Source organism: Centruroides vittatus, unplaced genomic scaffold (genome assembly GCF_030686945.1).
Source record: "Centruroides vittatus isolate TY-2023 unplaced genomic scaffold, ASM3068694v2 contig_905, whole genome shotgun sequence".
Taxonomy (NCBI): domain Eukaryota; kingdom Metazoa; phylum Arthropoda; class Arachnida; order Scorpiones; family Buthidae; genus Centruroides; species Centruroides vittatus.
In genome coordinates this window covers 302,417-317,877 of record NW_027122595.1, presented here as the reverse complement: position 1 = coordinate 317,877, position 15,461 = coordinate 302,417, and the positions used below count along the sequence as shown (strand labels likewise).

At 31.6% G+C, this 15,461-nt stretch overlaps 2 protein-coding genes across 2 annotated transcripts in view; one reads left to right on the top strand and one right to left on the bottom strand.

Annotated features, from left to right (window-relative positions):
* Window positions 1-10,317, bottom strand: part of Noc2 (Nucleolar complex protein 2) — a 31,823-nt gene extending 21,506 nt beyond the window's left edge. Inside the window, exons 1-4 of the mRNA XM_067281098.1 lie at window positions 10,242-10,317; window positions 7,599-8,018; window positions 5,291-5,438; window positions 4,594-4,689 (exon numbers count right to left, since the gene is read on the bottom strand). Coding sequence (XP_067137199.1) covers window positions 4,594-4,689; window positions 5,291-5,438; window positions 7,599-8,018; window positions 10,242-10,252 — 675 coding nt within the window. The 5' untranslated portion in view covers window positions 10,253-10,317. The remainder of the gene's footprint in view (window positions 1-4,593; window positions 4,690-5,290; window positions 5,439-7,598; window positions 8,019-10,241) is intronic.
* A 2,205-nt stretch (window positions 10,318-12,522) lies between these two features.
* Window positions 12,523-13,077, top strand: LOC136984177 (zinc finger MYM-type protein 5-like). Its single transcript, XM_067281112.1, has one exon. It carries the CDS (start codon window positions 12,523-12,525, stop codon window positions 13,075-13,077), a length of 555 nt encoding a protein of 184 aa, XP_067137213.1.
* Window positions 13,078-15,461: the final 2,384 nt, after the last annotated feature.

Sequence of the window (15,461 nt, the reverse complement as noted above, 5' to 3'; positions counted from 1 at the left end):
TTTCGTTTTGTTGAGATTATATTCTTATCGGATTTTTCATCATCTGAATATCCTGATTCACAGTCAGTGTCTGCGTTATCAATTTCTTTCTCTAGAAGCAGACATGTTATTTTATTATCTGAAATAGGCCTATCTATAATCAAATTATTATTTTCCATCTGACAAAACTCTTCGTCATCTCTACTTACATAACTACTTAAAATATCGCTAAATGCATTAAAAAGCAGTTTGGCTACCTGTTTATCAACGTCTGAAATATTAGGCCTACAAATATTTTCTGTAGGCCAAACATTATCACATAAACGTTTAAATTCTGCTGTAATGTTTTGAATATTTACATTTAATTCTCCCATTTTCGAAAACTAGAATTCATTCATAAATGTATTAGCGCCGTCTTCCTCCACGACCATTTCACTACTAAAAATTTGGGCATATTTGTGTTAACACTTTTAGTAAACATTACAAATTTGATATAGAGTTTGTATACTTTTAACGTAAACTAAATTTTATTAATTTTTCTCCCATTTTCGAAAATTCCAGCATTTATTCTAAATGTAATATCGCCGTCTTCCTCCGCGACCCTTTCACTTCTAAAAATTTGCATATTTGTGTTTAAGTACTATAAAATAGTACGACATTTGATTGCTAATAACTTTGATTAACACTTTTAGTGAATACTACAAATTTGTCATAGAGTTTGTATACTTTTAACGTAATTATTAACTAAATTTTATTAAAATCTATTAGATGACACTCCGACAGTTCCCTTGTTAGTGGAAATTTTTTCATAGTTCAGTGCAAGCTTAAAGTTTATTTTGTTTATTTCTTGATTAATTTCTTCATACAAACCCTTCATGTATGGAAAGGTGGTATACTTTACATTGGTTTTATGTTTATCTTTTTCTTGAATCTTTGGGTTTATTTATTTTACTTTCCCATGCATTTAATAATCATTGCAGATATCCTTCTAGAAGGAATTTTTGTTTTAACTCTGCCAGTTCTTTATGTATATAAATCTCTTAGCTTGTTCTGTTTTTTATTTTGCAATATTCCATTTTAAAATGTATTTTCTTTAACATGTAATGGTATATTGCAGAGGTGGGCAAGAGTTCAGTGAGAGCCAAAATGTAGGTTTTGCAAAATGCATGGGAGCTGCAGTTCTGTACTGTCGTGGCGGATAGTATGGTAAGGCTGGAAGTATAGCACTTTCAGCAAAAGCCGCATGTAACTGAAAAGAGCCGCATTTGCCCCATGCCTGGTATACTAGAATGGTATTTTATTGTCGTTTTTACTGAGCCAGGTTTTCTAAACGTTCTAAATTCTAGGCCATTTTTCAATCTTTTTATTATAATGTCTAAATAACTTAATTCCTAATCATTTCTATTTTCTTCCTGTTTTAAATTTTAATGCTTCATGTATACTATTTACATAGTTATTAATTTATTCTATTGTAATTTCTGTTTTTGTTATATATTACCAGAATATCATCAATGTATCTTTTATAAAACCGTGTATTCCTTGTATTTTTCTAATTCTTTCATTTATATCAATCATTATGAGCTCTGCTAATTTTGATCCTATTACTGATCCCATACTTATTCCTTTGTTCTGTGTATAATAGTCTCCTTGACTTCAAAATAGTTGCTTCTGTAGGTAAATTCTATTAGGTTCATAATTTCGTCTTTTACTGTAAGTTGTTGTAATTTGTTTTCTATTATTTGCCATGTTATTGATGGGTACATGTCTACTATATCCAAGCTTGCTATCCTGAACATTTCTTCAATAGCAAACAAAGCAAAAATTCACAGTGATGAGTAAACAGTTAATAAAAATTAAATCATTAAATGGCATGCTATTGGCCAACATGTTTGTCACTGCCTTCCCATAGGCTTAGCATTGTATCATTGCCACTCCACCATACCTAAATTATTAAACCTTTTTCAAATCTTTCTTCAGCAGCATCTTTTATAATATGAATTTTAATTTGATACCTGAACTGTATTACATCCCAGCCTAGTTCCAATAATTTTTGGTGTGTTCGTAAAGACATATGCAGTCTGGCATTATCTTGGTGAAACACAATGCCTTTTCTATGGGCCAGTTCTGGACTTTTTCTTTAATTGCCATGTTCAGTTTATCCAATTAGGAACAATACTTATAAGAAGCAATTGTCTGATTCTGTGGAAGCAGCTTGTAGTGCAGGATTCCTTTCCAATCTCACCAGACAGCGAGCATGACTTTCTTTGGATGAAAACCAGCCTTTGGAGTTTTTAATGGTGGTTCATTTTTCTTACCCCATGATCATTTTCAGCTGATGTTGTTATAAACAATTCACTTTTCATCACCTGTCACTAAATGCTTCAGAAAAAGGACATTTTCATTTCATCTTTCAAGAGAATCACAAATGATTCTCTTGAAAGATGAAATGAAAATGACCCTTTTCTGAAGCATTTAATGATAGGTGATAAAAGTTCTTTTCCGTTAAGTTGTGAGGTATCCAAATGTCGTAATGATTCACGTATCCGAGCTTCTTTAAATGTTGAAATACAATACTGCTTGATGACGTCACTATGTATGCAATCTCTCAAGTTGTGTAAGGAGGGTTTTCATCCAATAATGCTTTGATCTGGTTCTCTTCAATAACAGGAGGTCTTCCTGAGCGGGGAGCATCTTCAAGGTTGAAATCACCCACTTTAAATTTTGCAAACCACTTTTGAACAGTTGATTCTGCTACAGCACTCCCACCATAAACATCACATATTTTTTTTGCTGTTTGTATAGCATTTTTGCCTTTACGATAAAAAAAAATAAACAAGTGTCCATAATGCATGTTGTTTGCATCCATTTTTGCAGCAAGACAAACTAAATGATATTCGAATAATCTTAAGTTTTTTCGTAACGGACATGTCTTGAGGTCATTTATCGTAATATTTATTGGTTTGTACAATTCTAATCATTTTCACATCAACCAGTGTCTCAACTGTCAGCTATCAGAAACCACTACAAACTTTCTGAACAACCCAATATTATGCTTTTAATTATATTTGCTGTTTTATAACATTAAAAAAAAACTTATTTTGTGATTTTATTTAAAATAAAATTATTTTGTAGGGAGTGATCATTCTAATTCACATTTAATTTACTCCGTTAGCAATTCCTTTATGCTTTCGCTGAAGTTTGAGAATATTAGTTATTCTGTTCAACTGTTGGTCATGTGATAATTTTTCTCTTTTGTTTAAAATAATTTATTTGTTTCTTTATATTCTATAGCCACAGTTCCCAAAGTGTGGGTTGCAAGAAGAGCTGTAGGGATTGCAACAGGTTTTATATCACACAACATATTTTTCCTGAAGACTTCACATTGTACCTTTCCCACTCTGTCATGCCTGAACCATTGCACCTTTCTCAAATCTCTCTTTAGCAGCATTATCTACAAGATAACAGCTTTAATTTGCTACCTGAACCATAATTTTAGCCCTAGCCATTTACTCAAGCTAAGTCAGAAAACCAAAGCCTCTGTTTTAATTAATATATAGATACATATAATATTACATTAAACAAAACTAAAACTGAATTTTTGTTATTATTTAGCTATTCAATCAGAGAATTCAAAAAATGTTTCTTTTACATACTGTAAGATATTCTTTTAAGCTTTAATTTTTAACGCATATATAAACATCACTAAGCCTGATGTATTAACAATAAACCAAACAATTGCCATAATTAATCGGTAGTGAAAAATAGTCCAATTAATTATGGTGATTGTTTGGTTTGTTAATTTTTAATTACTTTAAAATATACAGAAATTTTTGTTTCTCTAAAATAATGCAGAATACTAATATTTTTTAAAAATATTAATATATTTACTGAAAATTACAGCAATAACTTTTCTGTAATTTTAAAATTTAATCATTGTGATATCAAACTTTTATAATTTTTAAAAAATATTTTAATAATTTTATTATAAAAATATTTTAATGCATTTCTTCAATTGATTTCTTTGCATTAAGAGTGCCTAATAGAATTACTACAAACACTTCATGTGCTCTTCCTATCTGTATCTAAAAGATTTTTTTTCAAAATTGCACTATATTAGATATTGTGAATTTAGATTTTTGATTTTAAACATTTTAAATCTTTATGTAAAAATATATTACTGTATACTATTTCTTTGCATTTTCATTGAGTTTTTGCATTTTGTTTTCTCTTATTGAGGGTAGTTATCACTTGCCTTTTAGCATTATTAACATATACATAAATAAATAATTATAGTAGTTTCTTATGAAGCCATATATCTTTTTTAAGTTCAATAAATGATTTATATCATAAATATTTATTTACTTGTAAATATCTTATTTTATTAGCGATTTATTTTAATATACAAAATTAAATCTACAATTATTTTTTGCTTTAAATGGAATATATAAAAACATTCCATTTAAAGCAAAAAATAATTGTAAATTTATTTCAATTGTTCATTTATGTGAAGTAACTCTCATTTTTCAAAGACTGATTTTCTTATCACCTTCAAGATATACAATAAATAAATTATTCTATTGTACAATCGTTTCTACTGAATAAATATATTATTACCTTCAGTTCGGTTTTCCATTGTTCTAAAAGCTTCTTGTTTATTTTTTTATCTGCTATAGAGTCGTCTTCTTCATCATCAAAATCCTCTGTCTCCATCTAAATAATAAAGTGTAATTATTTTAAAATAAAAGAGAAGCTATAATATTGAAAAGAAATAAATTATTCAAACATAGATGTAAAATAAAAATTACTTTGTTTAAAATAAAAACTAAAAAACATTATTTGATGATAATTTTAATCATTACTTATTATTACTTACATGATTCAAGTTTTAAAAAAATACCAGTTATATTAACATTCTTAGATGGTGCACATGGAAAGTTTCACATATGCAAGAATTGAAACATGGTATAAGATTTAAATTATTATTAAAAGAAATAAAAATTCTTTAAGAAAAAGAAAATTTACTTTTAGTAATTCTTTTAAAGTAACATTGTTAGTAATAATACATATTTTTCGGTTTCATATTTTTTCGGCAATCATTTATTAATTAAGAAATAATACATATTTCTTAATTAATAAGGGAATTAATCTACCTGTCATTTTACACAATGATAAGAGATGGTAGATAAACATAAAAGCCATGAATTGAGAATTTTACCATTTAATCTAAGTTTATAAAATTTCAACAGCCAAAATATATCATTTAACTGATTCAATACACATAACACCTAATAAAACATATTTTTTTAATTACCTTTTCACCATCATCTTCAAAATCCTCACCATCAGACACATCAAAATTTAATAATTCCTTGTCATTTTCTTCCAAAAATTTATAAAATTCTGGATCCTTTTCTTTTAATTTTCCCATTTCGAATCCTAATGATTCTTCATCAGATTCACTGTTTTAAGATAATATATAAATAGTTAAAAAAACATTATGTATTTTAATAACTAACTTAAATTTTTATAACTAAATTCTATATTATTACAGAACAAGTTTTTGTTTTGTAAAAATTATGTTTTCTAACAATTTTTACAAAAAAATAGTTAATAAAAAATTGATTATTTTATTTTATTATTATTAATAACGCATTTACAGTAAAAATTCCATTAATGAGCACTACCGAATAGCAGATCTCTCTACTTAATGGACATTTTTACAATCCCCAGACCTTTCAAACTGGACATCTATAATATTTACCTCTAAATAACAAATAAATACCTAAAACCTCTGTCCATAACCTACCTTACAAAAACACAAAGTCCCATCTTCAAAATTCTGAAAGAATTAATTGCATACAAAATATTTTAAAACTAAAACAAAGAATCAGTTCAAATACTCTTTCAGAGGAAGAATTTTGACCATATGCATGGAATAAAAACTAGCTAAAAATAGGAATAAGAGTAAGGGCAGGTTGTAAAAAACCAAACAATATTCCTTATAGTACGTTCGCACACAATCCACGACTCACTTCAATCTCAATTTACCTACAGTCTGGATTGTGACTGTCGCCAGTACAAGGTTATGAATTTCTTGTTCTACCATTTCTTGAAGGTCATTGTTGGTAAGGCTCTCACCAGAAACCTGCAGTAACTCCTCAATATCCTGCTTGTCTACATCTCCTGTATCGATTAAGTTGACAATTTGGTCAACCTAATGATACAGTGATAGGCTCTTCTCATTAAGAATTCTTGGATACCTTCAGCCATAATTTCTTCCACACACTGTTCATGCATTTATCAGTTAATTCTTGCCAAGCAAAGTCAATATTTCTTATGGCATCCACAATGTTATATTTTTTCCAAAATTGCACAAAACAAACATAGATTTAAGGGAAGAACAACACTACAACGAATTGCTAGCTTTTGCTGATTTGTTCATGTTTGGGAATAATCATATTATATACAAATCAACGAATGCCGTATTAATTTGAATCAGTGTAAATTTTGAGCGTTTTTAAACTTAAAGCAGACCATGTTATATTGAATCAGCATTAAGTGGGGTCTTACTGTACATTGATTCTAATCTTCTCATATGTTTACATAAAATATTTGCCATGCAGCTGAAAATGTTTCACATTCTTGTGTATTTACACAATCACCATCCTTGGAAACTTTGCAAACTTCACAGATTTATAAGGTTCTTATGTGTTTTAGGTTAATCAAATTGTATACCAATTACCGTATTTACTTGCATATAAGACAAGGTTTTTATTCATTTATCACAGCTTCAAATTTCTAGGTTGTCCTATATGCAGGAGTGAAAGATTCATTGCATTATTTTACCGGATGCTTACCCTCTTGTATTTAAAAACAAAACTATTTTATCTGGGTCATTTGAATTGTTCTTGTATATTGTCAGGAGTAAAGATGAATAGCAATAGGAAAAGCAAAGCTTTTGAATTGAGTTTCAGATTAAAATTCAAAAGTCACAGAAGCCCAATATAAGTTTTAATCCATTCCAATGTGAAAATAGATGATTATTTGGAAATCAGAATTCAGAGAAACTGAAACTCGTAAATGTAATTGACGGAGAGTGGATTCAACTGTTAAGAATTGGCAAAATAAGGTTCCCGATTGTCCAGCTTTAAATGAAAAAATTATGTTGTCGATTTTACAAGATTTTTCCTTAAACTTTAAAATGCCAGTAAGTTTTGTGGGACAATGTGTGCATTTACATTCATTTGATATTTTATTTGTGATTAGATGAGATAAAATTAGAATTGTATTAATAGATCTAATTTTCTTTATTTTGATCTTTAAAGTTACACCTCGTCCTATATGAGAGGTCATCTTATATGCGAGTAAATATGGTATTATGCAATGATAAGAAAAATGTTGATCCTCAAAGAGCATCAGGAGTTACAGAATCCCAATCCACGATAGTAGATTCAAATGTATATGTGAAGTGAGTTTTGGAGTTGGCAACATGTTATATAATAAAAATTATTACATATTAACTTTCAGAAAACAATTATAAATTTTAACTTATAATTTAAATATTATGTGTTATTATGTATGTAAAACTTATAATTAAAATATTAAATGTAAAATATTACCTAGAGTCATCATCCTCTTGAAGATTTTTCCTTTCTTCATCAACTATATCATTTTCTTGAAAAATTTCATCTTTGTTTTCAAGTGCTTCATCACTTTCTTCAAAGGCTTCTTCATTGATAACTTCTTTAGTCAATTTCTTTTTCTTGGAAAGGGATTTATTTATTTTATCTTTATGAATTTTTTTTCTTTTCATTTTAGTAAAGGATGATTCTTCTGCATCATCATTTAGAACATCAATTTCCTGTTTTGTATTTTTCTTTACTTTTTTAATTTTAGATTTTTTCTGTGAAAGTTTTAATTTAATATTTTTCTGATTTTGACTTTTTTCTTCTGTACTAAGTTGTAAATCTTCAAATTCATCATCTGAAGAAAATCCTTTCTCCATAAATTCATCAACACTTAGTTCACATAAGGTTTTCCTAAATATAAAATATTTAATAAATTATTAATATATAATAAAAATTTAACTTTTAAAGCAGTGGTTCTCAACCTTCCTAATGCCCTGACCTTTTTATACAGTTCCTCATGTTGTGGTGACCCAACAACAAAATTATTTTTGTTGTTACTTCATAACTAATTTTGCTACTATTGATTCATAATATAAATATCTGATATGCAGGATGTATTTTCATTGTTACAAATTGAACATAATTAAAGCATAATGATTAATCACAAAAACAATATGTAATTATATATTGTGAAATATTTATTTCTAATTACAAATAAATGAAATTTTGTCTTGAAGCATGGTGTAGCATGGCTAACAGTCTTAATATAACAACAGTAAACTACATTGCTACATTTTGCAACAGTATGCATAAAAAGCCAATGTTAGTGTGAAGGTTAAGACTGCTTCTTTCTCACCAGATCAGAAATTTTCGGGGCAGTCTTTGCAAGAGAACAATGAAGATCATCTTCCACCACAAGTCTACTTCTGTATTTAGACTTGATAAAGCTGGTAAACCTTGTTTCACAAAGATATGTTGGAAATAGAAGAAGAAAAAGGCACAACACAATCTCAGACAGAAGAGGATATGACAGCAAACACAGAGTTTTCGTCACAGGGCAGCACATTGGACGGCAGACGCATATGAAGCATCCACTGGCACATTGGACGGTGGACGCTTTCTCAATGCCATCCAATCACACGACTACTGTCTCGTCTCGGCCACGCTTCGTGTTCATAATGATGATGATAATAAATAATGAATGACCATATGAAACAACAAAGGTAAAACTGCTCGCTAACGACAATAATTCTATCGTGATATATATTATGATGATAAATATTAGTCAGATGCAACATAATATGTCTATTGTCTTGATGTAAATAAATATAACTCAATTTTGCTTAAGACATGAAAAATAAAGCCATTTAAAAGCAGAGTAGAATTATTAGTTATTTATCAAATTATCATATGTTGTTATATGTTGATTTTAATCCATATTTAAAATGGAATGATGTTTTAATATTCCTATTAATGATGTCTTCAAACTTTAGTGAATTCTTCTGCAAAAAGAATAAGTTATCACAAACACGTCAGAGATGCAAGGTGTGGCCGAGACAAGACAATAGTCACATGACTGGATGCCACCGACTTCATATCTGTCTGCTGTCCAATGTAATGCCCTGCAATGAAAACAAGCTTAAGCAATGGAGTCTTGAACGGTGCACAATCAGTAAGTAGTCCTATGATTTTTTGGGCTAATGTTACCTATGGTTTCAAAATGGCAGCTCGTCTCTGATTCCAGCAAACAGAAGAAAGGAAACAGTGGGGACGCACGTTTCTAACCTAACCTATTCTAATAAATTACCATAATTATTACCAACCAAATTATTAGAATAGGTTAGGTTAGGTTAGGTTAGAACATGCGTCCCCACTGTTTCCTTTCTTCTATTTGCTGGATCAGAGACGAGCCGCCATTTTGGAACCATAGGTAACATTAACCATTTTTTGCTTATAGCTCTTTATATATGGATCACCCAGAAAAATGTTATGCATTTTCTGAGTGTCTAACTTCTTTTTAAAAAAAATAATTAAAAAACTCATATTCGCTTAAACTGTATAATTACCTCAACACCAAATATACTCAAGCCAATTTGTTCTTCAGAAAAATATAAGACCACATAAATTATTGGTAAACCTTTATGTCGCAATCATTTTTAATTCTCTCATAAAAAGGAAAACAGGATAATTATATAAATTACTGAAAACAGTTTAGGACACTTCTAAATTTTTCATCTTTAAATTTTCGACAATCTTCAAAAACATTCAGCACTGCAGGACGTGTTTTAGAGTGCTAACATCCTGTAGAATCGTTTTATTTTACTTACGTAGTAATGGCTCGTAACGCTTTAAGATTACGAATGGTCTTCAGCAAAGATAAAGTGCGAGTAACACAATTCAGTGCAATTTGGATTTCTAAATAAACTCCTCAGATGCATCAATGTTTTGTCATAAGAACTTTAGGTAAAATTACACTTGCAACTACTAAATCAAAAAGTTCTGAAATTTGAAAATAATCATATTAAATGTATATTTAATATCATATAAACATTATCCATTCGTTGTTTAATCACTATCCTAAAAATTAACATTTATATATACACCGTATACATAATAATAAAACTTATAAAATACCTTTTCTTCATGATATATTCAAAAACGTTTCACACGTGCAAAAGTTTCACGCAACACCACTCTGCGGAAATTATTTGAAAACTTTGAGAATAATAATAATAAAATATAGCGTCTATGAAAATAAATTTAAAATTTTCTATACTTGTTTATTATATAAATAGTTTTACTTTATTTATTCATTTTAAATTTAAAATATTATAATATAAATTGTGAAAGTAAACAATAAGTGTACTTATATTTATATATTCCCGCCAGAGGGTCATAAATAAAAATTACAATACACACCAAATAGTTGTCTTGTTTAGAAACATTTCAATAAAGGGTTAAAGAAAGAAATGTCTTGTTATTTACTTCAAAAATTAAAAAGAAAACTAAGTTGGGTTATTTTAACTCGCACCATCTTAGTTAAGGGTTAAATTCCTTTTTCCTTTGAATTCAATTTTCTATAAACATGGAGCTCCATGGTCCCTTCATTTCTCTCCTATTCTGCTTAACTCCAATATGCGTAAAATTCGGCGTAAAATCTAGCATAAAACAGAAAACGTAAAAATTTTTCTGAAATTTTGGCTAAAACAGAACTGAAAAAAGAGTAGAGCATGTCTCTACATTTTACGCCGTAAAATTTTTACGCCAAAATTCCTCCAATAGTGGAAACTTCTGCTGAAAACTGGCGACAAGCTTCTGCCCGCCATCTAGTGGTTCGAGGAGATAACTATACTTTAGTCCGTTTGTACCCCGCGTGTATGAGACGTTTTTGGGTATTAATATAAAGTTTTGAACATTTTTATATCTAACAATAATTAGAATGGCCGGAAAAGGGGTTATTGGCGCTATGTATGGTTACTTTAATTATAAGGTACTGTACAAGGTTTTTTTTTTTTTTTTTTTAACTCTTTCCGCCCTGTGGGCACTAAGAGGGCCTCTTTTAGTAGGCCCATTATGGGTTCGGCCAGGCCCATAATAGGGCGACCGGGTGGTGAGGGACGGGGCCCGACATATCCGAACGGACCACCCCCGAAAAATTCCTGGGGATTATTCGACCCGTTTGGATTCGATCCCGGGTCCCCCAGAGCGGTAGGCTGCCACCTTTACCGCTCGGCCATCCGGCCGTCACTGTACAAGGTAATCGCGAGTCGTTTTACAAATTCCCTAAAAACAAACTTAAAAAAAAGTAATTAAAAAACTCATATTCCTGACGCTGATAAGTAAATTAACAAGCAATTAGATTGTTTTCATTTATATAAACATTCCTCCTTTAAATTATTGTTATCGTTCAACATATGTGTTTATATTGATTTTCAGATGCACTCAGTGGGTTATTAAGTGCAGAAGGTCCGATTTAGACAAGATTTTGAAAACGAAAGGGCAGAATATTTAAATAGAAATTACGTCGTGTGTTCCGACCATTTTACGGAAAAAGATTACCTTCAGAAATATCAGCAATATTTCAAAACAATTTTGATATATTTTTGTTACCAGTGGCGTAGCTATGGTTCTCCGGGCCCGGTACGGAACCAGATTTGCTGAAATATTTGTTATTATAGAATACATATATAAAAACACTAGACTTTCTTTACGTTCACAGGATACGAAAAATATTATGTGTAAGCCATAAATATTTTTTATGTCCATTGGCAGAATATAATTTTGAAGTTATGTTAATTACTGTTTTAGCTTATTTAGAACAAGGATAAATCTTTATTTTTTTAAAAAATATTATTTTATAGTTTACATTGTTTAATTTGAGTTATGTGCGTGTCTCTTCCAGAATGTCTAACGGTCAAAGAAAACTGTCTGGTTACCAGTACAAAAAAAGAAGGCCGGAAAAGGAAGTCGAAAGGCAAAAACAAGTTTGGAGACATCATTAATAAAAATGTTAAAGCATCATTCCATTTTAAAAATTTTTCGGCAGTGGGTGTTCTTTTTCCGTAATGGTAATCGGGAACGTTCAAACGAAAACAAGTAATTTTTTTTCTATAAATTTTGGCTTTTGAATTTTATATAGTGTATAACTAGATTACAGTTGAGTTGCTGATTTTCCTGTGTAATAGGGATCCCTGCTCGAGCACCCAAATGTCAAATTTTGCTTTGTTCTGATTGCCGTGAAAAATTTTTCGGGTCTTTTTTTCTCGTGATTTTGGGGCCTCCATGGACCTACCGCTTTCCAGAAGCCCGGTGCGGACCGCACCTACCGCACCCCCTAGCTACGCCACTGTTTGTTACAGAGCCCATATGGAATTAAAACTAAGTTAATTTGAGTTATGCGCGTGCCTCTTCCAGAATGTCTACCGATCAAAGAAAACTGTCTGTTTACCAGTACAAAAAAAGAAGGCTGGAAAAGGAAGCCGAAAGACAAAAACAAGCTGGCGCGTTAAAAAATTATATCCAGAGTTGTACCAAAACAAATGACAACTCTGAGAATCCAACATCAAGTCCGGTTATAAAAGAAAATACAAAATCGTCAGAGGATGATGATGACAAACAAATGGACCAAGTTTCTAAATCAATTGGAACTGTCGACACTCTGACTCTATCATCACCAGATGAAAAAATTGACACCAACGTGACTTCCACAAAAAGCGTTCTACAAACTTTGAGTACAGATCCAGCATTGTGGCCAAGAATTTTAGGAGACGCCGAAAGAAGTTTTTTAGAAAGACAAAGTCCACTTAAACCATTGCATAATTACAAATTTCCTTCCAATGACACTGGTCGACATTTTAGCGTAAATTATTATACACGAATTTTAAGCAATGGAGAGCAAGTTTTAGGAAACTGGCTAATCGATCGGATTTCTGCGTTTACTGCTTCTGTTGCAAAATTTTCGGCTGTATAGTTAGTTCTCTTTCAAAGGAGGGTTTTAAATTCTTCCTTGTTCTTAAATTGAATGCACACATACGCTTATCATTTAAAATTTCTTAAATCTTCACCTTATCCTAAGATATTAAACGAAATAGATTCCAACAAACACACAGAAAATTTTATTTTTTTACTTTCTTAGGTTCAGGGGTCTCAAAACATGGAGATTTGCAAAAAACTCAGTAAAATTTCACACTATTCCAAATGTCCCTTGTTATACGAAACATACATAACAGCCGGGAAAGTAAAAAACGGGGAAATGTTAATCGTTCTTTAATTAATCATTACTATACACCAGACAGATTGAAAAATTTTTAAATAAAAATAATTAATTTTTAAAATTTCCGATCCTCTTTATTTACGCGTAACAAAGAAACTCGACAATTGGCCTTTCATTGTTTTGCTCTTGTTTGTTAAGAGTGCGCTTTTGATTAATCGAGAATGTTTCGTGCTTTTCCTGAATTTTATTCCATGATCGATTTCTACGGGTAAGATATTTCTCACATTATTATTTATTTCCATAGGAATTGATGAAGTGGTTCTCTCAAGAAACTTTTCGGATATAATTAATTAACTAAAAGCTAATTAATAATAATTATCTTTATTAAATATAAAGATTTCCCCCTTCGGGTTTATCTGAAGGCAGTTTTCAACTGGTTTTAAACTTAAATCTTTATAAATATTTGCAATAATTAGCAAACCGGCATACGCACGACGGCCATTTTGATTTAATGAATCCTGATCAATTGTGGAATAATATAAAATTTGTTAAAAAATCACATTTGGTTAAATATCAAATTTTGCCACACGATCTACAGTATTTATAAATACCGTACAATAGAGAAAAGGCTATAAGGTTGGATTTGTTCATAAACTCAACAGGTTACAGTTCAGATTCTTGGGCTAAATGGATTCAAAGTGAAGCGTATATGCGAAAGGACAAATGACACTTTCAATTAATTTAAGAATGAATATACATAGATACAAAAATAATAGAGATGGGTTTACATTTGTTAAGGCCTTCAGCGTTGATTTATAAAAGGCCCTTTTATTCTTCAATTAATAAATTCAATAAACGTCGGGATCTAAGCAATTTAAATACAATCCTGCGTGTATCTGAAAAGTCATGATTCATTCAAAAAATCCTTTTATTTTGTGAAAAATATTGATGCTATTAATAATGTAAAATGATTTCACGTCTAAATTGGGAAGATCATACATGCCAGGATGATTTAAACAATTAAATGACGTAACGAACGAACACTTTCGCATAAGTAATGACGAACGGCAGATAAAATACCTTTCATATCAAAGGTATTATTTTGGATATAAACCGGGGGAGAAGTACGGAAAGAAAGAAGGAGTTTCGGTTTCGGTTTCTATCGGAACGAACTTTTTTTTTTTTTTTTGTCTCCGCTTTGAATTTGGCTTTTTGCGTTTCCAGCCCGCTGATCTAGCACGCTTTCGACGGCTTGAAGTGTTAGTTTTCCTCGCTTCCGTCCTCGCCCCAGTGGCGTAGCGTGGGTGTCAGCCGCCCGGGGCGGAGGAAAATTTTGCCCCCCTCTTAAATAAAATACGGGGAATTCCTACAAGTCAGTACAATCTGTACTGACTTGACAACACCGTCTGTACTGTACAGACGGTGATGTCAGTCGCTACAATGAGCAAGATGTCATTATTATACATTCATTTAAAGAAAAAGGATTCCCCAGTTTCGTCACAGAATAAGTAATGAAAAATTCCGTGCTCATTTCAATCAGTCCGAATCGTAGGTGCGATAAAAATATGAAATGAAATTGTTCAAATTTTTACAAGATATTATTATTTATTGTGAAAAAATGCCGCCCCCTAAAAGTGCCGCCCGGGGCGGGCCGCCCCTGCCGCCCTTACTACGCTACGCCACTGCCTCGCCCCTGTGATAGTCAGCGCAGGTAGGAGTTTTCTTTTCTTTTTCGGCTTTCACTCAGCGTGGAAGTCTCGCAGGCCTCGGGAGAGGAGCTGACACCACCGGCTGCGGTGCCGAGCCCCGTCCACGCTGATTTTCGGTTCTTCTATCCGCTCTCAGAGCTGGACAAACTTCGATCCATTCGTCCAGATTTTCCCCCGGACCACCTTTATACTGTCTTTTTGGAGGGACATAACCCCCTCCATCGCTTACGTCCGGCAGACTTGCACGCGGCGCTTCAACCGCACTTCCCCCACCCAGACCTCCTCACAGACGTCAGATACTCCCGAGGGGGATTCCTCATCCTGAAGACACGGGACTCCCTCACCGCTGAGGCGGCTCTCCAAATCGACACCCTTGCCGGATCCCCTGTCCGCAGTCGACTGGCCCCAGACTCAGCCCTCATGGCATACCTC